A 25,917-nucleotide genomic window follows, 5' to 3' on the forward strand; every position below is an offset into this window, starting at 1 on the left:
AATAGACTGCATTTAGAAATTAACCTATCCAACCCCGGTGTGTATGAAGTAGATAGCACATCTACAATTTAGTATTACACCTGCATTTGTCCGATTAAACAGTGTGTAATCCGATTAATATTTCCTCAAACGACAGCCAAAACATGACGTCAGTTTTAGCTGCTGAAATCTCTGCGTGGCAGATCCACAAACATCTTGGAAAAGGGAATAAGGACATCTAGAAGAATACGGAATCATGTCGGAACACGGCAATACACTTTTACGCACTGTGAAAGCAAAAATGTGGTCGGATTTGTTGTTTTGTGTTCTCGATAGGAAGGTGGTCTAGCCCAACTTTGTAAGAGAGAAACGTTTGGTCTGTGTCTATTCTCGCTTCAATCTGTATTTTATGGGTGTGAGAGAGTTTGCACGAAAGTAACGGGTTTAAGTAATGGATCAATCCTTCGCAATTCAAGAGATTTTGCCACAAGACGAAAATTGCGTCATAGTATCCTTTATAGTGCGCACTAAAATGTTTTTTGTATCACTCCGATGTTATGAGTGCGTTATCTAAAGGCTGATGTTTGACTTCCTTTGGAAGAAGAAGACAATGTTTCATTCCGACGTGGCCTACCGGCAGTTCACACAAGGCGAGGCCGTGGAGTTTGTTTGTCAAGGCCCAATTGACTATACGTGTGTGTATCTGAATGTGGTGATATTTTATATATTTCATTCAATAGTACAATTGTTTGGGTTTAATGGGCTTTGAGTGTAAAGAAGAACAATTGCAAATGGCTTAATGAGGATATTTGAGCTGCTTTTCGATTGTAACACAAGTGTTACACTAGTATACGCCCTTATGTTATACTATGGACATTGTGTTTCAATAGCTAGGTCTGACTGGGGATTTGTAAAGAGCAGAATCAACAACCTCTGCATAAGAAGGTGTTAAAGTTCACAGTTAGTCATTGTTATGTAAATGACAACTGAAAAGTACCAATGGCCTGGCTTTGGCCCCAAGTGAGAGCAGGACCGCTGGAGCCATGGCCAATGAGACACAGGTCCCGGGCTAAGTAGATGGAAACAGAACAGTTTGAGCGTTTTGTGTACAATATGATAGGTCCTCCACTGGGTGGCAATCTTATACAAGCTAATCAAATTCAATAGATTTTTGTCACATGGGCCGAATCCTTAACTGTAGCCTACTCTAGACCTACATATTTTCCAGACATTAGATTTGTTTTATATTAATGACTAGGCCTCTTGATGCGTAATGTTTTTCCCAATATATTAAAAAAATAAACTTAATTTTGATATCAACACTTGTGTAGGCCTATTTTCAAATGTGACATTGTGCAAAAATCTATGCAATTCCCTTAACCAGATTGTTGTAAACATGCTGTTCAATGTCTTGTCTTTGTGGACAATGTCACTGAAAGCAGACTATTGGGTTTGGTGGAGCGCACCAAGGAACATGCGTGAGTTGAAATTTATGCTATTCCACCAGACTTATGAAATATAAATGCTCTGAAAAATGCATTACACCTGCCTATAGTAATGTTCCATCTTTGTTTCCTATAGGCTGTTTGTTTTTACCCATAGAAGAATGGCGATAACTGGTGAAGATGTCACATTGGAGGACATTTTTCCCATCTCTAATGACTTTGCGGTTGTGGAAGGTATGCAAAAGTGAATGCATTGGTTTTAACTTGATTATTATAATATGCACAATGGAGGTGAAGGCATGGGCCTCGTAATGCATTGTAATAATATGTTATTCTTTCCTCAGTGTCCTCGGCAGATGAACTTTCTTTTGTGGGTGAGTTTTCTTTTTTTCCCTGGGTCAATTTCCCCCTGGTATGTTCATAGGGCCAAGTTATTAAATGTATATTACATGATATTTATATAGGTGCAGACACTAGAGTGAGGCTGAACTTCCAGGATGGGGAGCTGGAGGTGAGGCTTCCCTTTGGCTCCCACTCTCGCCTTTTCCTCAGTGAGGTCAACAGAGCCTGGAGTGGTAAGACATGACTTACTTCTCCATAAATGTATCACAAGCGTTGCATCCAAATTATTTCTCCTGAAGTATACACCTGGTATAGTTTACACTTACCACAAATCTATAAGCATTGGATCGGTGGAGGCATGGGCAAGAGGGGGTTTCCACCATATATCTTAAACTATTTATTTCCTTTCAAATCAGTGAGGGGAAGTGAACAAGTGCACACTTTAGAAGGAATGATAAATAATTGGGACATAACCAAGTAAAGGGTCATCCACACTATTACAAAATGATTTGAATTGAAAAAAAAAAAATCTGCTTATTGGACAAGCACAGGTAGTTCCTCTCTGTTTAAGTCTGTTTTCTTCTGGTGAGGGCCTAGTGAACATGACCCTGGTTTACTTGTTTATGTTGCAATAATCAAATCTGGCCAGTAATTCGAGATGTGTGCTCATTTCTGTGTGACATTTAATTTTTGCCATTTAATATATGATAATTTCAGTGCAGTTGCAAGTGAACTGCCCTAAAATAATGGATTAGAATTGTATTCTCAATTTTAGTCATTCGGTAGATACCGTATCACATAAAACACATATTTTTTGCCAGTAAGTTTATTACATGTCATGAACTACTAGTAGGGCTCCCGAGTGGCATGGCGGTCTAAGGCACTGCATGTCAGTGCAAGAGGTTTCATTGCAGTCCCTGGTTCGAATCCAGGCTGCATCACATCCGGCTGTGATTGGGAGTCCCATAGGGTGGTGCACAACTGGCCCAGTGTCGTCTGGGTTTGGCCGGGTAGGCCATCATTGTAAATAAGAATTTGTTCTTAACTGACTTGCCTGGTTAAATATAAAAAATAATATCCAGGTAAACAATAGGCCTATAGCAAATGCAGCATTTGGCATTTGACTCAATGATCCCAATCAGTCCTCCATGACAACAAAATCATAAACAATGGAAAAATAAATTTGGCTAATCTATATTTCCAAGTCCTATTCTTGAAGATCAAGGGGTATAACATTTATTAGAATCACTGGAATGTAATCAGATTACGTTACTGAGTTTGGGTAATCCGAAAGTTATGTTACTGATTACAATTTTGGGCAGGTAACTAGTAACTGTAACGGATTACATTTAGAAAGGAACATACATATTTTTTTTACCATAAGTATATTGTGTTCTGTATGTACTTGTTGCTACTCAAGAGAAATGGCAGATTGTTCAGAAAATGTTCAGTTGACAACAATAGCCTTAATTCAAGTTGATAAAAGTGATGTAATAGATGGGCAAAGACACACCACAAGTTACACAAAACTCTAAAAAGAGGGGAACCAGTTGTCACTTCACCTATAAGACAACAGCCAAATGTGATGCATAGTTGAGAGAGAGAGAGAGAGAGAGAGAGAGAGAGAGAGAGAGAGAGAGAGAGAGAGAGAGAGAGAGAGATGGCATCAGAGAAAGAGAGCAAGTGAAAGAAGGAAAAGAGACTGGGGTGGCTCAGAGTTTTAGTGCTGTGTGCTCTTCCTGGGTAGTATATGTCTGTTGCTATATAATATTTCCTTCCATTTGACTTATATATTTGCTTTCGGCTTTTACATGTTTTTTTCCTGTTCATGGGATGAGCCACTGGATTCGTTGAGAGACAGTCTACTTTGCTATGTATGTGTCATTTTTGGCATTAGCTCACTACTTTATCAAATGGAGCTCTTAAATTTAAGATGGAGGACTAAAGATATTTTTTAAAAAGGGCCACACTCACTTTTACTCTGTGAGAGGAAACAGTGATGGAAAGTTTTGGTAACCTGGCAGCTATTCTTGTAAACAGGAAGAATGTGAGAAACTCGCAAGGTAAGCAGAAAAGTGACATCTTTGTAAAGTGTGTGGTCTTGTTGAAAGTAAAATAGCAGAGTGAGTGATTTTGGTGCGGTAATGTTCTCAAGGTAGGTCAAATATACGTGTAAGAGGAAGTGTCTGTGTGTTTGTGTGTGTGAACCACATGAAAGAGGGAACATAACTGAATATCTTTTTCAACCACATAGTAACAAACGTTTTTAGTCAACAAACAATTGTAAGGCCACCAGCTCGTGAGAATGTGAAGTAACCTGCCCCTGAATCACTTTCTACTTTTGAGTACCTATTTGAATGAAGCAAATGCTGTGGGTCATTTTCAGTTTACTGTATTATTGATAATTATCCTCATTGTGTGTTCTGTTCTGCTGAGGATCTCTTGAAATTGTTTCCTTATCATTGATGCGCCTCCAGCTTCTCCACTTCTATGGAGCAACACATATAAACCATTTGAATAGCAAAGTATGTTTATAGCCTACAATTGAAATGGCATATTCTGGGATTAGTGTAAGTGCCTTTTTCATGCTTCCCTTTTTCCTCCTCCAGATGTTTGCAAGTCTCCCAAGGAAGCACCGAAGTTTGAGTGGCTCCACAAGTACCGCAAAGCCTCCAAAGGCCAAGGTGGCATCAAACAGACCCTTGTACCCTTGGGAACGGCACACACCAAGATCAGCCAGCATAAGAAAACAGGTAAGCCAACAGCCCTCTTTGTGTCCCTCTCAGTCAGTACCCTCCCTGAACGTATACCCTTATCACACAGAGCCCATTGTGTGGTAATATCTAGCAAATTCGTGTTGTTGACAGCTGAATGAAATGACAGGCCAACACTAAGAAAGCACATGATTGATAATTAACCATGATTCTTGGATCATGATAACTGTATCTGATCCAAAGCTTAGGAGGTGCCCTCCAAAGTGACATCACAAAGCTATGACATTTCTTATGGTTGTGTGACATGTCTCTTGTTGATGTTAGATGGTCTTGTTAAACTTTGGGGAGAGTGACAACATTGTCTTCCATGTTGGCTTTAAGTCTAGAAAAATAAATTCACAATGGATCTATCTTCACACTGTGAGAAAGCTATCACACTGTGCCTGTCAGTGTCAGCCAATGTCAAAGGAAGCTATTTGCTCTGGCACTCCCATTGATAAGCCAAGTGCCCAAACCTGTACATCTACATGCTATTTGCAATGTTGATTTTGTTGTTGTTGTTGTATCTTTAGATTTTCTCCTGCCACTGAAACATAATTTTCATTATTTCATGCAAGGCCTACCCATATGCAATTTCTTTATGCATGTGTAATGCATATAACTTCACATTAGTTCAAAAATGGGTTGACATGGAAATAATTGTAAGACTGTATTTGGCCCGACATAAACGCTTTATAGTTAAACTTTTGTAGTGAAGTTTTTTTTCATTTGCCACTTACCAGAGACCGTCCAGTGTCTTCGTGGTTGATTAGTTTGGTCTGTGGCACGACTTCACTTGCGCGAGTGCGCGTGAAAAAAAATGTATTCTCAACATTCCTTGCACGAACAGGTCCTTGGACATTGCACTGCACATAATGCGTGGAAGCCCTACTTGGAGATGTCTAGGGCGATTAAAGACACTGGTATGGGGACATGTTTATGATTTACTGTTGTATTTAGATGGTATATTTGCTACCGCAGTCTGAAACGTAAGTAACTTTTTTTATGCAGCAGTGCTTTTTCACCTTAGCTAGCTTCGCTAAAAAGCTAACTTCTGTTAGCCTTTGTTGCTAGCTCTACTTTCTGCTTCTAGCCAAATATGCACAGATTAACGTTACTTGTCCTTCCTTGGTTTAAGTTAAAACGTTGACAAAATGATATGTAGCTAGCCAGCGTATTAGTTGAAGTAACTATATACTCTAGCTAGCTAAGTGGCGTTCTTTATGTGCATGTTTTGTTTGAGCTGTGGTTTGGAACGAGCGCACTAGCTAGGTAATTAGCATGTCAATATTATGGTTTGTAAAGGTTCGCCATCTATATTTGTAAACTAGATAAACTAGGCCATATGCTGTAGATTTGCGACAGTTCATCTGTCATTGTGTTCTGATTTGGGTTTGGTAATGCACCATGCAAACCTGACGTCCAGCAGCTTTGGGATTTTCACTGTCTTGACTATCTCAGTATCTGTCAACTGAACGTGTAAAGCTAGACGGGCAATTAGTAGCCACTTGGCATTTTCCATTGGAAATGGATGGACACTAGTTTGATTGTCTTGGGTTCTCTTTATTTTTGTATCTTGGAAAGTGTCCATACTAGTAGACTGCAGATAAGCACATTATATGTCTCTGCCCATTTCTTTATTCCTAGATACAAAGGGTTATTATATGCAATGCTGAACTTTGTGATGAGCACAGATTTTATTTTGCCCCGACTTTTGTGCACCCACAATGCAGTATGCTACAGCTAAGTGGTTGACTCACTTTTCATGTTTCTAGTTTTAGACTGCAAATAGTGATGATCGCAAGACTGAATGGTGAAAGTGGAGCTTGCTGTATAGAATGAATAGTGGAGGCATGCTATCAATAGTTCCAACCGTTGGATTGGTCTCTCCACTGACATTTTTGTATCATAATTCATGTGTGGTATATGTATGCAGAAGTCTGAAAGCTATCCATTCAATTCTCATAGGGTTTGTTCATGCACTGTAATTTTGCCATTACAGTGAATTGTTTGTTGGTGTAGCATTTAACAGGTTTAAAGAGCCTTACAGTGACCACAGAGGAATATAAAGCATGCAGCGGATTACCATAAAGACACTTTTTTTATAGGCTAGCTCATCTTCCCTTCTCTTTGGACAGGAGGAGGGTAAAATGCAGTGAATCATTCTTCTCAAATAGGCCAAATGAAAGCCAATGTAGGCCTAGGTGTTTACTTTCAATATTAGGTTAGGTCAGGGACTGGGAAGCTCCCTTGGGAGTTGGGATCTTGTGGTGTATTATTTAGGACTCAGGTGAAATGCAGTAAGTTATCCTTCGGGATCTTGTGTGTTGGGGCTTACTCCTCCTCCACATTGGTCTCTCAAAGCTCTCAGGGAGTTTCCATCTGATCTCACAGGGCGTAGTTTGTTTCCATTTTCTGTGTTCCAATAGCATGCGCGCACACCCTACAAATGGAAATTTGTGCCGCAGCTCCACTACACTGTAATTGATACTGCCATTTTGTTTACTCAAAATAGCATACTGGTTCTCTAATGCCCCTGTTTTGGACACCAGTATGCCTAAAGACAGCATTCAATAGCCTATACTTCACCCTCTCACTCTTGGCTAGCCGTTAAAACAATATATTCCAATATTTCTGCAAGTCTTTATTAGGAGTTGTATCTGTGGTGAGCTATTAGACTTTTTTTTCGGGTAGCTGTAGCCTCTGATTTATAAGCGATTTTTCATTGCTCTACAGAACTTTGTTCTTCCTCTGGTATTGTTTTGCAATCACTTTCCATAAACAATAGATAAAGCTAACATTTACCTTGACGGCCTTGTGAGAGTGTATAGTATGCAAGGAATTACTCAGAGGTGGTAAGAACGTGTGTGATGAGATTCGAATTACGCTTTTCTAAAGGATGAGCCTATGTTTACGTTGTATTAGCCTATGTTAACTTCCAACTGTTTTTCTTAAGAAAGGTTGGCCCAAGTCCTATCCTATTGCAGGAAGCCTTTGGTTCCTGAATTCAATACATCTTGTGCTTAGCCTTGGGTGTAATCATTAGTCCAAACCGTTGCAAATGGAAAACATTTAACAATTAACAAGTTTCTATTGGATAAATTCAGTTAGGTCTCCCCATTTTCATTCCTGTTTGGTTCCTAGTGAATACACCCCTGATCCCATATCTGTTTTTGCTATCTTGTCCTCATACTGGATAAGAAATCTCAAAAGCTTGTAGGCCAAGGCCTGTTGCATGAAAACATGTTGGCTATTTTCTTGCACAGTAGCTTGTATTGAGTTGATTCCGGAAAACAGAATGCAATAAACAATGAACTCGCAATCAGATACAGCTATGTGAGACGGTTGGTGGTTAAACAAAAAAAAACGATACTCCCTCTAAAGCAATTTCCTCTTTAATACACTTGCCATGTTCGTAGAGTTTCTTCTGCCAAGCAGTAGCAGACAGTGGCCATATTGTGTTAGACTCAGGCTTTGACTCTTCCATTGATTTAAACAACTTAAAATTCAATGTCTTGTCTAGGGTATCTTGCAATAGAGATTTGATGTCAGTGAGATTAACCTGGATGAATAAAGGTTATGCCTGAACAAAAATATAAGCGCAATATGCAACAATTTCAAAGATTTTACTGAGGTACAGTTCATATAAGGAAATCAGTCAATTGAAATAAATTAATTAGGCCCTAATCTATGGCTTTCACATGCCTTGGAATACAGATATGCATCTGTTGGCCACATAAACAGTCAGTATCTGGTGTGACAAACATTTGCCTCATGCAGTGCGTCATCTCCTTTGCATAGAGTTGAATGTGGCCTGTAGAATGTTGTCCCACTCCTCTTCAATGGCTGTGCGAAGTTGGTGAGAACTGGAACACACTGTCGTACAGAATGTTCCACATGCTCAATGGGTGACATGTCTGAGTATGCAGGCCATGGAAGAACTGGGACATTTTCAGCTTCCAGGAATTGTGTACAGATCCTTGCGACATGGGGCCCGTGCATTATCATGCTGAAACATGAGGTGATGGTGGCGGATGAATGGCTCGACAATGGGCCTCAGAATCTCGTCATGGTATTTCTGTGCATTTAAATTGGCATTGACAAAACGCAGTTGTTTGTTTTTTGCAGCTTATGCCTCCCCATATCATAACCCCACCACCACCATGGGGCACTCTGTCCACAACGTTGACATCAGCAAACCGCTCGCCACACAACACCATACCATCTGTCTGCCATCTGCCCGGTACAGTTGAAACCGCGATTCATCCGTAAAGTGCACACTTCTCCAGTGGCCCTCGAAGCTGATCGTTTGCCCACTGAAGTCGGCTACGACCTCAAACTGCAGTCAGGTCAAGAGCGTGGTGAGGATGACGAGCATGCAGATGAGCTTCACTGAGACCATTTCTGACAGGTTGTGCAAACCTACAGTTTCATCATCTGTCCGGGTGGATGGTCTCTAAAGATCCCGCAGGTGAAGAAGCCGGATTGGGAGGTCCTGGGCTGGTGTGGGTACACATGGTTGTAAGGCCGGTTGGATGTACTTCCAAATACTCTAAAACAACATTTGGAGGCGGCTTATGGTAGAGAAATTAACATTCAATGCTCTGGTGGACATTCCTGCAGTCAGCATGCCAATTGCACGTTCCTTCAACTTGAGACATCTGTGGCATGGGGTTGTGACAACTGTACATTTTAGAGTGGCCTTTTAATGTCCCCAGCATTAGGTGCACCTGTGTAATGCTGTTTAATCAGCTTCTTGATGTGTCAAACCTGTCAGGTGGATGGATTATCTTGGCAAAGGAGAAATCTTCACTAACAGGGATGTAAACAAGTTTGTACACAACATTTGTGGGAAAATACGCTTTTTGTGCATATGGAACATTTCTGGGATCTTTTATTTCAGCTCATGAAACATGGGATAAACACTTTACATGTTGCGTTTTTATATTTTTGTATATTTTTCACTATAGAATATAATAAAATGCTATATCTAATGCAATGCTTTTGAAGACAGCCTCAGTCCATTTTCCATACATCCGAGTAGGCAAGGACTAAATCAACTTCACCATTGACCTGTGTGGGGTCTATTTCAGGCATGAGCTGATTGATTCTTCACTGGCGAAGCATTTGCATTGCTAGCTCCAGGGGCCTTTTTATAGGATTAGTGTTAGCACATGGCAATGTATTTGCCTGATTAGAATGACTTGGTTTACAACTCCTGTGTCTCTCTTCCTATCTCTTGCTCGCTCGCTCACTCTCTCTTGTTGTCTTTTTTTTTATCTCCTGCTCTTTCAACTCCCTCCCACGCTCTCTTTCTTGCTTTGTCTGTCTCTCACTCACTCAACAGGGAACTCATTGAACGCAGTAAGCAGATCCCCAGTAGAAGGGAACAAGAGGGTGAACAGTGGAGTGGAGCACCCCAGAGTGGAGTCCGGCCCAGAGAGGTAAGTACTGAACACCACTCTCCTCTCTCTGACAGTGTGCAGTATGCAAATGGTTGGCGCTTGAAGAAGGATATAAGGACCAGTGTGCCATATTGCATTTCTCCTCTCGTCCTCTAACCCCTGTCCTATATTGAGGACATTGAAATGTTTGTGTTGCGGTTATTCATTAGCCATGTTGTTCATTAGCCCGGCTGGAAGCTATACTGCATGTATAGCCTACATTAGGCCCCCCCTTGACGCTATTACAAAATCACTATATAATGTCTCTCACAACATTAGCTTCCGTCCAGGCTAATGAACATCATGACTTAAGAAAAAAAAAACACCCACAACACAAACCATGGTAGACATAAATAATGATAGCCTAATTGTAGCTCTGCATAGGAAATAACTTGGTGCCAAGTGCAAACACACTCTTGTGGTACCTTTAGTTGGTTTAGTCTGAAAGGAGATGTGTAGTGGTAGTAGATGTTATACAGTAGTAAAGGAGTACAACTACATTTGACACTCCTGTCCCCCCCACCCAGACCATCTTTATATTCACATCTTGTCATTTAGCAGACTTTCTTATCTAGAGCAACCTACCATCAGTGCATTCACCTAAGGTAGCTGAAACCTCCACCTAGCACAATCGTTGCAAGTATAAACGTCTGTCTTGTGGGCCCCGCAGCCAAGGGAAAGTGAAGCGGGAGGGCTGGGATGAGCTGAAGCGCGAGGGCAGAGATGACCTGGTACGCCAGTCCAGCCACACAGCGTCCAACAAAGCCACAATGCTAGCCATGCCGCAGTTTGGCCTGCGCGACAACCTCGTCCGCTGTGAGCTGCTCAAGAACGAGGACATCTACACCTACCTGGAGAATTTCAGGTAACCCCCCTGCTTCTGTCCCTATCAAAGTCACTGTAACATGTGTTCTTATATCCTTTTCATGTTTCTGGGCTGGTTAGGCGTCCGCCATTGCTGGACCAGTGACTAGCCTGCTACTCTATTACTTTATTCACAAGCCAAGCCGACTGGTGCTGCGCTGGTCTGGTAACACATCCATTTGCTGGAAAGGACCTTGTTAAATTAAATATCCCACCTACCACAATTTGCTCCAGGTTGGCACAATAGTGTGAATAAGGTATGTTTAAGCAATAAGGCTGGAGGGGGTGTGGTATATGTCCAATATACCACGGCTAATGGCTTTTATTAGTCTCGATGCAACACGCAACGCTGTGGTATATTGGCCATATGTCACAAACCCCCGAGGTGCCTTATTGCTGTTAAAAACTGATTGCCCATGTAATTAGATCAGTAAAAATAAATATTTTGTCATAGTCGTGATATCAGACTGTATACCACAGGTGTCAGCCAATCAGCATTCTGGGTTTGAACCACCCAGTTTTTGTGTTTGTGGTTATCCAACTTCTATGCAAAATGCAAGCTACAGGGTTGACACATTTTGCGGTAAACAGGATGTCAGTGTAGAGGTGTGAGAAAGCATCTCATTGCTATAACTGACGAATTAAAGAATTGTCAATTTCCATGTAATGTTGAAGGAAATGGTTGCTCTCGAATTACTACCATCCAAACTCATAGTAATTCATTTCTAATGCAGGTTTTAAGCAAAAGGGTTTTACAAATGTCTTTGTGATAACAAGCGTTTGGTTCTGTCCCAATCCCTCCACCCACTTGTACAATTCCATTTACGAACTTGAAGGTAAGTGACTGGTATATGGAAACTCTGTCTAGCCCATGTCTACACCAAGCCAATGATTTTACATTTGTGGGCAGTAGTGGAAAAGTACACACTTCAGGAGGAAGAAAAGACTATTAGGATGCAGGAGGTTTGTACAGATGCCACGATAACAAGTACAGATCATGGACAGTGTCATGATGACAAGTGATTTATACTACAATGCCCTCTGGTGGTGGACACACACACATAGCTCTGTGAAGTGTTTAGGTTCTTGCTGCCCATTGCACCATCTGAAGGGGCTTGCTAAGGTCATGTCTGCCAGACACCCTCACAGTTCACCAGTTACGCCTATATTAGGCAGTGTTAGGCTTTGCTCCCACTGATTTTGTACTTACCACTCCTCTCCATCTCTCAGTTTCTTCCTAGGCACGTACAATGTGAACGGCCAAACCCCCAAAGAAGGCCTCCGTCCATGGCTGGGTTCCACATCCACTCCCCCTGACATGTACTGCGTGGGGTAAGTCCTATCCACCCAGGCATGAGAAATCAATTCCCCTCTAAATCCATAGCCCACATAGACACTGACTGTACTGTCTGAGACCCCACTACAAGAGGGTGAGTTAAGTCATAGATTGTATTGAGTGGGAAGACAGTCGTAGTTGCAACAGAGCCAATTCAGCCAAACCTCTATGAATCGTGTCTCTTTCCCAGTGTGCACGACTAGTCTTGTGGTGTTGCAGATGATAAAAAAAAATAAAAAAAAACATTTATGTACTCTGCGAATTAGGAACTTAAACACAAGGTTTTCAACCGTAGAAGAGCCAGTCAGTTGAGAAGAGTGGACTCACGCTCTCCTTGATCCTGTTTATCGGGGCACGCTGTCACAAAATGCTTAGCAACGGAAAACCAAAATAATTATTAATTGGGTACCTTCAGATAGTACCTGCCCCGTTTTGTACCGTGCCTACTGAACATGACCCTGTGTTGCAGGTTCCAGGAGCTGGACCTGAGCAAGGAGGCCTTCTTCTTCAACGACACGCCCAAGGAGACAGAGTGGATGAAGGCTGTGTCTGAGGGGCTGCATCCAGGCGCCAAGTACGCCTTAGTAAGAACCTCCCTCTCATTCAGTTAACCACTGGCCACTTGTCATGCCCAGTCTTGCTACTGCCACAAGGTTGTCTGTCCTAATACCAATGTAAAAATGTCTAGCTGTAGATGCCCTCATCCGCTAGTGACTTATTGCTGACTCCACTTTAGTCTGACCCACTACAGGCGGTCCAGGAAGAACCAGGCACATGTGTCCATATCCAGAGTTTTATTCTTCACACATAAATGATCTTGTGGTTCTATGAAAGAAATGAAATGAACAACTGGTAATGCAGCTACAGTTGAAGTCGGAAGTTTACATGCACTCAATTAGTATTTGGTAGCATTGCCTTTAAAATGTTTAACTTGGGTCAAATGTTTTGGGTAGCCTTCCACAAGCTTCCCACAATAAGTTGGGTGAATTTTGGCCCAATTTCCTCCTGACAGAGCTGGTGTAACCGAGTCAGGTTTGTAGGCCTCCTTGCTCGCACAAGCATTTTCAGTTCTGCCCACACATTTTCTATAGGATTGAGGTCAGGGCTTTGTGATGGCCACTCCAAAACCTTGACTTTGTGGTCCTTAAACCATTTTGCCACAACTTTGGAAGTATACTTGGGGTCATTGTCCATTTGGAAGACCCATTTGCGACCAAGCTTTAACTTCCTGACTGATGTCTTGATGTTGCGTCAATATATCCACATAATTTCCCTTCCTCATGATGCCATAAATTGTGAAGTGCACCGGTCCCTCCTGCAGCAAAGCACCCCCATAACATGATGCTGCCACCCCCGTGCTTCACTGTTGGGATGGTGTTCTACAGGTTGCAAGCGTCCCCCTTTTTCCTCCAAACATAACGATGGTCATTATGGCCAAACAGTTCTATTTTTGTTTCATCAGACCAGAGGACATTTCTCCAAAAAGTACGATCTTTGTCCCCATCTGCAGGTGCAAACCGTAGTCTGGCTTTTTTATGGTGGTTTTGAAGCAGTGGCTTCTTCTTTGCTGAGCGACCTTTCAGGTTATGTCGATATAGGACACGTTATACTGTGGATATAGATACTTTTGTACCCGTTTCCTCCAGCATCTTCACAAGGTTCTGGGATTGATTTGCACTTTTCGCACCAAAGTACGTTCATCTCTAGGAGACAGAACGCGACTCCTTCCTGAGCGGTATGATGGCTGCGTAGTCCCATGGTGTTTATACTTGCATACTATTGTTTGTACAGATGAACGTGGTACCTTCAGGCATTTGGAAATCGCTCTTAAGGATGAACCAGACTTGTGGAGGTCCAATTTATTTTCTGAGGTCTTGGCTAATTTCTTTTGGATTTTCTCATGATGTCAAGCAAAGATGCACTGAATTTGAAGGTAGGCCTTGAAATGCATCCACAGGTACACCTTTAATTGACTCAAATGATGTCAATTAGCCTATCAGAAGCTTCTAAAGCCATGACATCATTTTCTGGAATTTTCCAGGCAATTTAAAGGCACAGTCAACTTAGTGTATGTAAACTTCTGACCCACTGGAATTGTGAAATAATCTGTCTGTAAGCAATTGTTGGAAAAAATTACTTGTCATGCACAAAGTAGATGTCCTAACTGACTTGCCAAAACAATAGTTTAACAAGACATTTGTGGAGTGGTTGAAACACTTAGGTAGAAGTCATTAAAACTTGTTTATGTAAACTTCCGACTTCAATTGTATATAGTCAGGTCTGTACATAGTATGCCTAATGTGTGTGTAATGCTATACTAAGTATACTGCTCAGTTCTGTAATTAGACGACATGCACGAGGTAAAAAATGCTAACAGCTGGCGACACAACAAATGTACATATGTATCACGATAACCAACACTAGCAAGGTTTCAGTAGCATGCATTAAACATCCACAACAGTAGAAGGCCCCAATTGTCATTGTGGATGCACACACAAACACATCAAGAAAACACACTGAAAACCTGGTCCCCAGCCAAACTTTGCATCCTCATCAGCTGAAGATGATAACCACTGAGCTAGAGTGGGAGGAGCCAGAGTCCAAATGTCCATTCGGGGACACTGATTGGCTGAAACAGACAGCAGAGAAGGGGAGAAATCACCCTAATGGGACTGTGGGGACGGTTACATGCATGTTTCTTCTTTATAACTGAGGCCCTGTTTGAATACGCCAAAAACGCATCCTTCCTTCCTTAAAATACAATAATCAACGATGTGAGAGGGTTGGATTGGTAAAAGAAGTGGGGTGCTAATCTTGCTTTCACTTGTCCAAGCACATGCAAGTCAGTGATTACCTCAAGTCTGTGAGGAAGGAAGGATGCATGTGGTCACAGTTGGTACAATTGAGTGTCGCTGTACTACAGATGTTTCCAAAGCAAAGTGTTACGATGTTGTAATGACTCAGTTGCTTCCCTTTATACTGTAAAGTGTGGTTTTGTTAACCTGGTGAAAGCTTGTACATGAGCTTCTCTCTTCCGATCTTCTTTTTATCTTGGCCTATTTCCCCTTTATATAAATTGCAGACTCAAGCCAAACTGCTTCTTCCTCTTTGAAGGCTCGTAAAGATTTTCTCACTCAACCACCCAGTATGATGACATGCAATTTGTCAGTCCTCTGTCACTGGTGTGAATTTAGCACACTTGGTCGCTTCGTAATTGACATAGCATAGGGCAAGAGTCTGTGAAATGAATATGAATATGATAATGTTGTGTCATATCCTACTTAGGTTTATATCCTTGACAGAATTGAATGTGGAACAATCATACTGTTAGCAATTTCTAATTTTTGCTCCTGCAGTGTTGACATGAACAATATTGCATCGTCCTGTATGCCACTTCACTGCGGTCCTCCTGACCAGATCTCTATTGTTTACCCCTTCCGCTAAAACGCTACGTGAACAACCATAGGTGTTTCGTAACAGCACAAACACATCTAGGATCAGGCTAATAGCTAATGCGTGACCAGTGTATTGTCCTATCTGTGACCTATGACCCCTGTGTATCCCTACAGGTGAAACTGGTTCGTCTGGTGGGCATCATGCTGCTGTTCTATGTGAGGAATGAGCACGCCAAGCACATCTCTGAGATGGAGGCAGAGACCGTGGGCACCGGCATCATGGGTAGAATGGTAGGGGTGTGTGTGTGTGTGTGTGTGTGTCCAGTGAGGGTATAGTAGGAGTACTTATCCTTGGCCGCTAAGCAGGCTGTCATCAATTGCTTAGCAGTCTTGGAAGTTTAGAGCAGGAGGTTGGGTGGCGTCCACTAGTTTAATTTAGCTTCCATTTTACAGTTGGATAAGGAGTTATATTGCACTTACAACCCCTTCTACCTACAAACTCCGCTTTAACCAGAGTTTAGAAAACCAGTTTTTCTCACATTTGTAGCCCCAAATACACCAGACTTGGAACCAAGGTATGTTTGGAAAACACATTAGATTTCCTATTGTTCATAGAGCTATTTTTTTGTATACAGACGTCGAGTGACGCGCTCACATCCCGGTACCAAAAAGCTCTGTAGCAGGATAGCTAACGCTAAAGTTGGGACCGTGACAAACTTAACAGTGAGTGAGTGATGACCATGAAAACACACAAGGCTGATGGCTATAGCTATGTTCAACCAGTTGATTATTCTTCTGGCTTTATCTAGCTCTATTTGTGATAGTTTACCTTGCCTCACAGGCTTGCTAGCTATCCAATTCTTTTACATCTGCAATGTTGTTGACTATGACCATCTGATTCTGTGTTTGTTAATAACTTGCACGTGCTGAATTTGAATTTGCATGTGATCGTATCCACTGCTAGATAAACAAAGCTTTTTCTGAAACTGCACGTGCTACTATTCATGACGCAGCAGGGAAATGGTTTGTTCTATAAAAGCAGATAATGTCAAATGTTTTACAAACACCTCTCTCAGGGAAACAAAGGTGCTGTGGCCATCCGCTTCCGCTTCCACAACTCTGACATATGTGTGGTCAACTCCCACCTGGCCGCCCACATTGAGGAGTACGAGAGGCGCAACCAGGACTACAAGGACATCTGCAGCAGGCTGCTTTTCCGCCAGCACGACCCCGCCCTGGCCCCACTCGCCATCATGAAGCATGAGTATGAACAAGTCTTTAGTACAAAGCAGTATTTCCACTTTTCAGGGTTGTGTTCATTAGGGCATGAACATTTTATTATTATATAAATATATATATTTTTTTACAGGTTTTGGAACCAAAACGTTTACATGAGCATTTCTTATTGGATATGTTTTGGGTTGTGTTCATTAGGGCACACATCGATAATATTTAGCAAAGGAAAACAAAAGTATTTCTTATTGGACGAGTCCAGATAATCCCTGCCCTTTTTTCGGTCTTTTTGTTTGTTATTTTGTGCCGAATGAACAGGACCCTGGATTTGGTAGTTGTGGTGGTACATCATCCTTTGTATTTATTCCAGCATGGTGCCATTTTCTCAAGGGAACAAAATTGCGAATGTATTATGTAAACCTTTTGATCACAAGACCAGTGCACCTTGCCAATTTCACATAACTTTATAATGGCTTACATGAACATTTGAAATGAATGCAGTGTTTCGATGCAGTCGTAGAATGGGATGAGTTCTAGAACCACATGCAAAGCCACAGCCACCGTTTTCCATATTGAAGTAGAAATATAGAAGAGTAGTTATATTTCTATGATTTTCCATATTCTCAATGCATCATATTTTCCTTGCTTACAGTGTGGTCCTATGGCTGGGAGATCTCAACTACAGGCTAAGTGACCTTGATGTCGACAATGTGAAGGACTTAATCGCCAAGAAGGATTTTGAAACGCTGCACAGTTATGACCAGGTAGGTAATCTCAAGCCGCTTAACTTCAAGCCATTTAAATGTCTACTTCTGGGGTGTGTTCAGTAGGCAAATGTTGCAGATAATGTAATGAATAGAGCTGACATGATTCCTTACTCTACTTGTCAGACAGGGAGGTTTGTTCTACGTAATATCTGAAAGTTCCACAACATTGTTCCCAGGGTCATATTCATTAGGCACCAAACGGAAGAAAACTGATCTGAAACAGGGAGGTACTACCTGAAATTGTCCATTCAGAAACACACATTTTCCGTTGCAAAACGTTTTGCTACGTTATGCCCTAATGAGTAAGACTGCTAATCTCTGTGTTCAGTGCCAGTCACATTACACCCTGATGAGTGTGATAATTGTCACGCTGTCTTGTTGTGGCTCTGTGGTCCTCAGCTGAAGAGGCAGATCGATGAGAAGGCTGTTTTCGTGGGCTTTGTGGAGGGAGAAATCGGCTTCCTGCCCACCTACAAATACGACACCGGCTCCGATCAATGGGACACAAGGTAACTTCTCCTTTCTAAATGTCTAGTGTTATCTATAAAGGCAATGGAGAAAACAATAACACTTTACTAAAATCCTGAAGATATATTGCATTATAATGATGTTTTATAATGCTTCATAAGAACATGTATGAACCCCTTATAATGTCTTATGGTTGTCACATTATGAGCCTAAGGCGTTTTGAGTTGGAATATTGATACACAAATTAGCCTTATTATAATGCATTACAAAGGCTCATACATTCTTATAATACATTTTAAAGCATTATAGCTGCAGAATAAAGTGTTACAAAACTCAAAAAATATCTTATTGCGTGTAATTAGTTTCTGAAATGTCTTAAAGCTTCATGTTTCACGCCCTCAGTGAAAAGTGTCGTGTGCCGGCGTGGTGTGACCGGATCTTGTGGCGAGGCAAGAATGTGCGGCAGCTGCACTACCAGAGTCACATGGCCCTGAAGACCAGCGACCACAAGCCAGTCAGCTCCCTGCTGGAGATAGGGGTGAGAATTAGTTTCTGCCATTTGTCCTTTGACCTCTTAGAGACCATGATGTTTTGGTTGGTTTACGCTGGGGGTCGTAACCAAAGAATATTATAGCTCATCCAAGATTATTCAGGTAGGTCTTTTACAATCTTAGTCACGATATAGGGCAGAGCAAGCAAGGAGGTGGGCAGAGTTTAATCTTGCTCCATCCTCTCCCAATGCCTTGCCACTAGACCTCCTGTCTTTACCAAGTACGGGAATTCCTTATTAGAAGTGATTTTTATTCTTGTGACCAGTCTGAGTTTCCCGCAGAGCCATATATTTAGAGTTCAGACAACTTTTAGCATTGTGCATTTTAGCATTTCATTTATGCATTCATGACAAGTATTTGGATTGTAATTCTAGATATTCTGTTGCATGGCATTTTCTTTAAATGTTAAAATAATGATATGCTTCTAGTTTCCCCTATTCATCTGTGTTCTAACCTCCCTTCCCTGCTGCTTCCTCAGATCAAGCTGGTGAACGAAGAGTCCTACAAAAAGACATTTGAGGAAATTGTGCGCTCGCTGGACAAGATGGAGAACGAGTGCATTCCATCCCTAACCCTATCCACGCGAGAGGTGAGTGGTCAAGAGTTAAGTGGTTCGTTCTACTTGAATTGTTATAGATGAAGAATATGTTAACATTTCTCTGGTCTTTCATAATACACAATGCAACATTATTAGTGAACATTGACAGCAGCAGGACCTTGTGAACGACTCTTATTAGTTGAGCTCTGCTTTTTACGAACAGGAGTAAAATTGAGGGAAATGTGCTACATGTACAAATGTATATTTTCTCTTCACATTTAACCTGCACTTTTTGTATTGTTCAAACGTTGAAAAAAAAATTATTCAAATGACGTGAATTCACAATTCAGATGTGGTTCTGTGTATGACCGCTAGGGGTCAATGCAGTTCAATCTACCTCGGTCCTGGAATTCCTACATACTGGTTGTCACTAGTTACCACAGCCACAAAGTCATAACGCCTGCCTGTTTCTACAATTTATCTTCTTAAAATGTGATTTTAAACCTAGCCATACTGCTAACCTTAGTCTAAGCCTAACCTTACATTAAGTTTTCATGAATTTTTACGCTATTGAAAATTTTGACTGTGGTAACTAGAGGAAACCCTACCAGGCGGCGCTCTCCTCCATGTTGTCAGTACGTAGATCATGTCCCGCTGCTCGTTGCAGTGATGTATGACCGCGTGTTCATAGACATTCAACAATCTGTTGTTAATGCCACGTATGGTGTTTGAGAGCTCGTGCTTTGTACTTGCACTTGTAGAGCAATTGTTGCGCAATTTCTCCATCGGGGATGTCACGGTTTTTCGACATGTCATCTTGTAGTCTGGTTCTAGATATATCATTAGGGTATTGAAGCTAATGTCCTCTACCATTTGATAATGGCTGCATATCAACTGCAATCATTTCTGTAATCAGCGCTGTGATTTTCACACTGTCACACACTACTCCCTACCTGTGAAACCTAATCCAAATCACTTTCCCTCCCCAGTTCCAGTTCAAAGACGTGAAGTTCATGCAGCACCAGGCAGAGACTCTGACCCTCCACAACGACGGACAGGTCCCGTGCCAGTTTGAGTTCATCCAGAAGCTGGATGAGCCCACCTACTGCAAGCCCTGGCTCACCGCCAACCCGGCCAAGGGCTTCATCGCTCAGGGTGAGTATAGCAGGACCATGGCCCTATTATTTCTTCTGTGTTTTCTTGGAAGTAAGCACATGTATCAAGTGTCAGAGAAGGAGTGCTCATCTAGGATCAGGCCCCCCCCCCCCCCATCCATGTAATCCAATTCATTGTGATCTCAAATGTAAAACTGATCCTACATTAACACTCCTACTCTAAAACGTCTGATACATACAGCCCCAGATCTAGAGTTTGGCTGGGTGAATACAAGGTTGCCACCCCATTACTTTCTTCAACCTAACTAATTCAGATCAGTGAGTACTTCAAGGAAGGTCGGAAGGCATTTCTGAAGTATTAGAACAGGGCCTAAGACTTACATTCAGGAATGGATATCAATCTCTATAAGCACCTGGCCTCCCCGCTATGTTTGATGTAATGTCATGAGCTATATGACATATGAAGCGAGAGACCACATCATAGCTCTGTGTTCTGAGTGAATGATTAGATTTGAGTTTTCCCGGTGACTGCAATTGATAGAGGCATTTTCTCAACTCAGTGTTTGACGGTAGGAAAGCAATTTCAGATCTGTCTAGCACGAGAGACTTGAAAATAATGGAGAGATCTCAAGGCTTAGGGTGGAAGGAGTGGTGGATGTGCCTCAGTGCTCGTTGCCTCTCTGGGTCTTGCTGATAGTCTGTTTTTTATTAGTTTGTCTCATTTAGTTCTGGCGTTGTCAATGTAGTGATGCAGCTGTAAATGAATAGGGTTTCCTTCACACATTCACGTGCAGTTAGTAATGCTTAGTGTACAGTACAACCTTTGCTTGTGGTTATTCAACACCACTCGTCAACAAGTTTCCACAAAGCACATTTACATAGAGCAGGGTCATGTTCATTAGGTCATGCAAAAAAAAAAAAAAAAAAATTTTAAAACGTTTTGAAAAATAATATTTTGGGTTATTGGACATGTCCAAGTAGTCCCTCTTCAGTTTGTTTTCATTAATTTGATCCCTAATGAACACAACCCTGTTCATCTGTGTCTCAGGGAATTGATAATCAGGAATTGGTGCCTTTCTGAAATTCTCCTCCATTTGATAAATCATTGAAATATACCTGATCCCGTCAATGTGCTGTTCACCAAGGCGGCAACATGGACATCGACCTGGAGGTGTTTGTGAACCGCTCCACCGCCACGGAGCTCAACGCAGGCCGCCAGCAAATCGAGGACATCTTGGTGCTCCACCTGGAGCGGGGAAAGGACTACTTTCTCTCTGTGTCGGGCAACTACCTACCCAGCTGCTTCGGCTCGTCCATCCAGACCCTGTGTCAGCTGAGGGACCCCATCCAGGAAATGCCCCTGGAGACCCTCCGGGAGCTGGTGAGTTCATTATAGCCAGCAAGGAGTGTGTTCATTATTGTATATATTTTGCAATGGAAAGCAAAAATGTGCATTTCTTATTGTACAAATTCATGGTTCTGAGTGAATACGACCCAGGTGCAGTCTGACTCAGAAGGCTGCTTTCCCATTCTTCACACTTCTCCAAAAGTGTGCAGTGGTCTGGTATATTCCCCATCGTGGATTTAAAAGTATTAGATTGGTGTAACCTAAGCATTGGCTGAAGGGAGTTTCCACCATTGTGAAATATGGAGTATGCAAGTGCACACGTTGGGAAAAAAGTGGAGAATCCGGAATCACAACACCTGACCGTGTCCTGGAAATGTCCCCCTCTTCAGGGGTATTTTATATGAAAGGCCTTGCCCAGAGTAAAAACAATTAAAAGTGAAAGTGCTCTGGGGGGATTCTGTCCTGCTGATAATTTTTGTGTGATTTTGTTTTCTATGTAAATGCACAGTCATCTAAAAATGAACCAGGAAGTGTGAATGTTGAACTAGCCTGCAGTCTATATTCCCCAAATTCATTGAGACAAGAAACGAGACACATTTGCACTAAAGACGGAAGCTAAAAGGAAATTATTTCGTAAGCTTTTCGTTATAGCACCCCATTTCCGTTTTGTCTTACTAAGCCTACTTCTTGTGTAATAACAAACTGTTTGTATTGGTTTTTTTTTTTGTACTGTGCGAACCAAATTGGAGATTTTGTGTCTGAAGTGAGTTTCCAAACAGGGAATCAAATCACCCATTGTCCCAGAACACACTGTTGCCAGGGGAGAATATCCACAGGGTCATTAGTGTTGCAAAACAGCATGGCTGTAATGTACGCCAGAGCAACCCTCTCCAGAAGCTTCTGTGTTTGATCTTCAGTCAGTGTTATGCTAAAACTGACCAGATCAAAAGATGATAGATTCTGAGAATAAAGAAGCCCAAAGATGTCTCAACCTTTTAATTTTTTTTTACATTTTATTATCTATGGCTCGCTAGTTATTAATACAGGCAGCATAAATAGCTACAACACATTGTCCTCTCAGGATATGTTGTTAAAGAAAGGTTAGCTCCAGGATTTAAACCAATTTCACTCAATTGTCAATTTTTCTTGTCTTCTTTCTAAAGACGTCATCAGGCGATGAGACCAGAACCGTAATCATCGATAAGCCCCTGGATATCCCTAAAGAGATATGGCAGATGGTGGACCACCTATACCGTAATGCTCCTAAACAGGTCAGGACTCACAAATCTTTTACCATTTTACGCACTACTGAACCAAACCTAGAACAGCTAGGTGCGTCATTGGATGCTTTTTTTTGCCCCTCACTTTATACACAGAAAATATCCTTTAAACATAGAATCAAGCTGTTTATCTGTCTCTCTGTGACATCTTTACATGTAGGCCGTCATTGTAAATAACAATTTGTTCTTAACTGGCTTGCATAGTTAAATAAGTAAATACAAAATATTGGGAAAATGGGCCCTGAGCTGTACTGGGCTGTACTATGCCTCCACAATAGTTGTTGTTGCTGCTTGGAAGGGACAATGTGAAAAGAAACAATCAGAACCAGTACAGCTCGGGTCGGAATCAGGCATTCAGTTCTTGACAATACACTAGTTTTCAAGGACATTGGCTAGTACCTTTTGCCTACTTAACTCCCCTTTCCCAGTTAGTTGCACAGCCTCAAATAATTCAAAGTGATTTGGGCAGCTTTTGGCGTCCTCCCAGCTGTGCTTTTTTAAATGTGTTTTACATTTTTTACAAGGACCGACATATTAGTATTTTTCACCACAGCAAACTAGCAGAGTGAAAATGGGAACGTTTGGAAACGTTCTATTTGTCTCTGGCATCCACCAACAGGCTGGAATGACACAACAGAACGGTTTTGTCTCTATGATGCCCGGTTTGGTTTTTTGTATAGATTTATTAGTTTATTTAATTTAAAAAGTGAAATGCATAATACTCTACAATATTGACATGAATACAGTTCTACTAATCCCCGATCAGTTGAAATGCTGCTGCTTTTGCCGGCTACCCTTTGTGTGCTTTGAAGTTATGTGTTTACAGTACAACTAACTTTTTGCCTCTATTTCAAGGGGGAACTATTTCAACAACCTGGGCTCCGCAGTGAATTTGTGGAGATAAGGGATTGCCTTGACACTGGCATGCCAGACTCTCTCCGTATCCTTAACAACTTATGGGATGTGTTCATTAGGCATTAAATGGAAGAAAATGGCCTAAAACAGGGAAGGACTACCTGGACATGTCCAATAAGAAATGCTAATTTCTTTTTCAAAAGTTTTCCATTTTGTGCCTTATTTTGTGCCATTTTGTGCCATTTTGTGTCCATTAAGTCTTAGTGTCTACTGTATTGTTTTAAGTGGTTGATGCCCCTTGACCCGTGTTGACCCCTAGCTGGCAGTAACCACTCTGTGGCAGAAGCACTGCTCCTCTTCCTCGATGCCCTCCCTGAGCCTGTGGTCCCCTTCTCCCTGTACCAGCAGTGCCTGGAGTGCTGCTCCAACACCAGTCAGTGTAAAAAGGTCAGTACCAATTCAATTCACTCTTAAAAGTAGACGTTACTTTTCTCAGTGCCCCTATAGTAGGATACTCTGTATGTAATGATTGTCTACTGTACTAGGTCTTGTGCATTAGGCTTCAAACGTTCTGAAATAGGGAGGGTCTAACATCTATATATATATTTTTTTTTTTTATGTTTTCTGTTGCGTGCCCTAATGAACCCAACCCAGTTGTGAGGAATTAGTCTGTGATTTGCTCTCATGTTGTGGTGTTTTAGCTTGTCTGTGGTGTTGATTGCTATTGAGTGATGTTTTTCTTCATCCTCAGGTTGTATCCTTGTTACCTCAGTGCCATAAAAACGTGTTTAACTATATAGCGGCTTTTCTCCGTGAGTTGTTGAAGCATTCTACACACAATAACCTGGATGTCAACATTTTAGGTAAGGTGAAAGGGAAAAATTCTGTAACACATTTTGCATTCTTATCAAACACACAAACAATTGGCTGATATGTGTTTTGAAAGGGTTAAATGAAACGCCATGGTCTTCTTGACCAGTACCAAAGAGGTTCAATGTTTTTAAAGTCGAGCAATGCAAGTTTAAGATCAGAAGCTGTTACAAGGTACAAACCTGACTCAGTTACACCAGCTCTGTCGAGAGGAATGGGCCAAAATTCACCCAACTTATTGTGGGAACCTTGTGGAAGGCTTCCCAAAACGATTAACCCAATTTTAAAGGCAATGCTACCAAATACTAATTGATATGTAAACGCCTGACCCACTGGGAATGTGATGAAATAAATAAATGCTGAAATAAATAATTCTCTCTCTCTTATTCTGACGTTTCACATTCTTAAAATAAAGTGGTGATCCTAACTGACCTAAGACAGGGAATTTTTACTTGTATTAAATGTCAGGAATTGTGAAAAACTGGGTTTAAATGTATTTGGCTACGGTGTATATAAACTTCTGACTTCTACTGTAGCTACGATATTAGCTGTAAAAATGTTGGGTCAGATTCTAGATTTGTTCCTTTTTCATTGTTCTCATTTTATTTAATATTTTATGATACAAAATAAAAAAGCAACAATTGAATCTTACTTCAAGTGCCAGTTTAGTAATTATTATGTTATTGACATTGTGCCCTATGTCATCCCTCACAGCCACCATTTTTGCTGCCTTGCTACTGAGGTCACCCACGAAGCAGGACCTTGCAGAGAAGAGGAAGACGCAAGAGTTCTTTCAGCATTTCCTAGTCCAGGACCTCTCTTGAATAGAAGTGTTTTCCTGCCATGTCTTACATGCTACAAACTCTTTTAGACACTTGTAGTTTAATGTACAGCTCAGTATTTGTAATACATGTAATAAGTTCCTATTCATATAGATGGCTCTTTGTATAGGTACACAGTCAGTCCAATTGATTAGGCTTACGCTCCTTTGATTTGAAGTCAACTGTGTTTTGACAAACTATGTTTAAGCTGTTGATGCACAGCTTTTATTCAATCACTGAGCAGCTGTAGTAAACTGACCATTTTTAATGTATGTATATTTACCAGTTTATTTAAAGAGAAATGTGTTGTGCTGTTTTGTGAAGGCAAAACAGTGGATCGTTATTTTATATATGAAAGTATTTCAAACAGTTGTGGTTTGGCTTTTTTTCCCCCCCATTTCTTTCCCATTTATCAAGCAAATTGAAAAAGTTAGTTTGGAATTTTAATAAACCCACTGTCACATTTGCCCTTGGCCTATCCAATGTGGTTCCTTCGGCTGTTAGTACTGATTG

General features: G+C 41.3%; 1 protein-coding gene across 4 annotated transcripts; it reads left to right on the forward strand.

The window, feature by feature from the left end:
- The first annotated feature begins 296 nt into the window (after positions 1 to 296).
- LOC110517587 (type II inositol 1,4,5-trisphosphate 5-phosphatase) lies at positions 297 to 25,870 on the forward strand. Of its 4 annotated transcripts, XM_021595572.3 has the most exons (23): positions 297 to 487; positions 1,378 to 1,457; positions 1,561 to 1,658; positions 1,769 to 1,798; positions 1,889 to 1,999; positions 4,376 to 4,519; positions 9,867 to 9,963; positions 10,634 to 10,828; positions 12,058 to 12,159; positions 12,633 to 12,747; positions 15,733 to 15,849; positions 16,635 to 16,822; positions 17,444 to 17,555; positions 17,958 to 18,067; positions 18,429 to 18,564; positions 19,056 to 19,166; positions 20,105 to 20,270; positions 21,376 to 21,611; positions 22,742 to 22,849; positions 23,714 to 23,798; positions 24,033 to 24,160; positions 24,465 to 24,576; positions 25,298 to 25,870. In XM_021595572.3, the coding sequence occupies exons 1-23, from the start codon at positions 431 to 433 to the stop codon at positions 25,405 to 25,407; spliced, it is 2,748 nt and encodes a 915-aa protein (XP_021451247.2). In that variant the 5' UTR covers positions 297 to 430; the 3' UTR covers positions 25,408 to 25,870. The 4 variants fall into 4 exon arrangements, with proteins under 4 accessions (XP_021451247.2, XP_021451253.1, XP_090085405.1 ...); XM_021595578.3 differs by lacking the exons at positions 297 to 487; positions 1,378 to 1,457; positions 1,561 to 1,658; positions 1,769 to 1,798; positions 1,889 to 1,999 and adding an exon at positions 3,319 to 3,829; XM_090229279.1 differs by lacking the exons at positions 297 to 487; positions 1,378 to 1,457; positions 1,561 to 1,658; positions 1,769 to 1,798; positions 1,889 to 1,999 and adding an exon at positions 3,957 to 4,137.
- Positions 25,871 to 25,917: the final 47 nt, after the last annotated feature.

Source organism: Oncorhynchus mykiss, chromosome 3 (genome assembly GCF_057628025.1).
Source record: "Oncorhynchus mykiss isolate SJ-2025 chromosome 3, ASM5762802v1, whole genome shotgun sequence".
Taxonomy (NCBI): domain Eukaryota; kingdom Metazoa; phylum Chordata; class Actinopteri; order Salmoniformes; family Salmonidae; genus Oncorhynchus; species Oncorhynchus mykiss.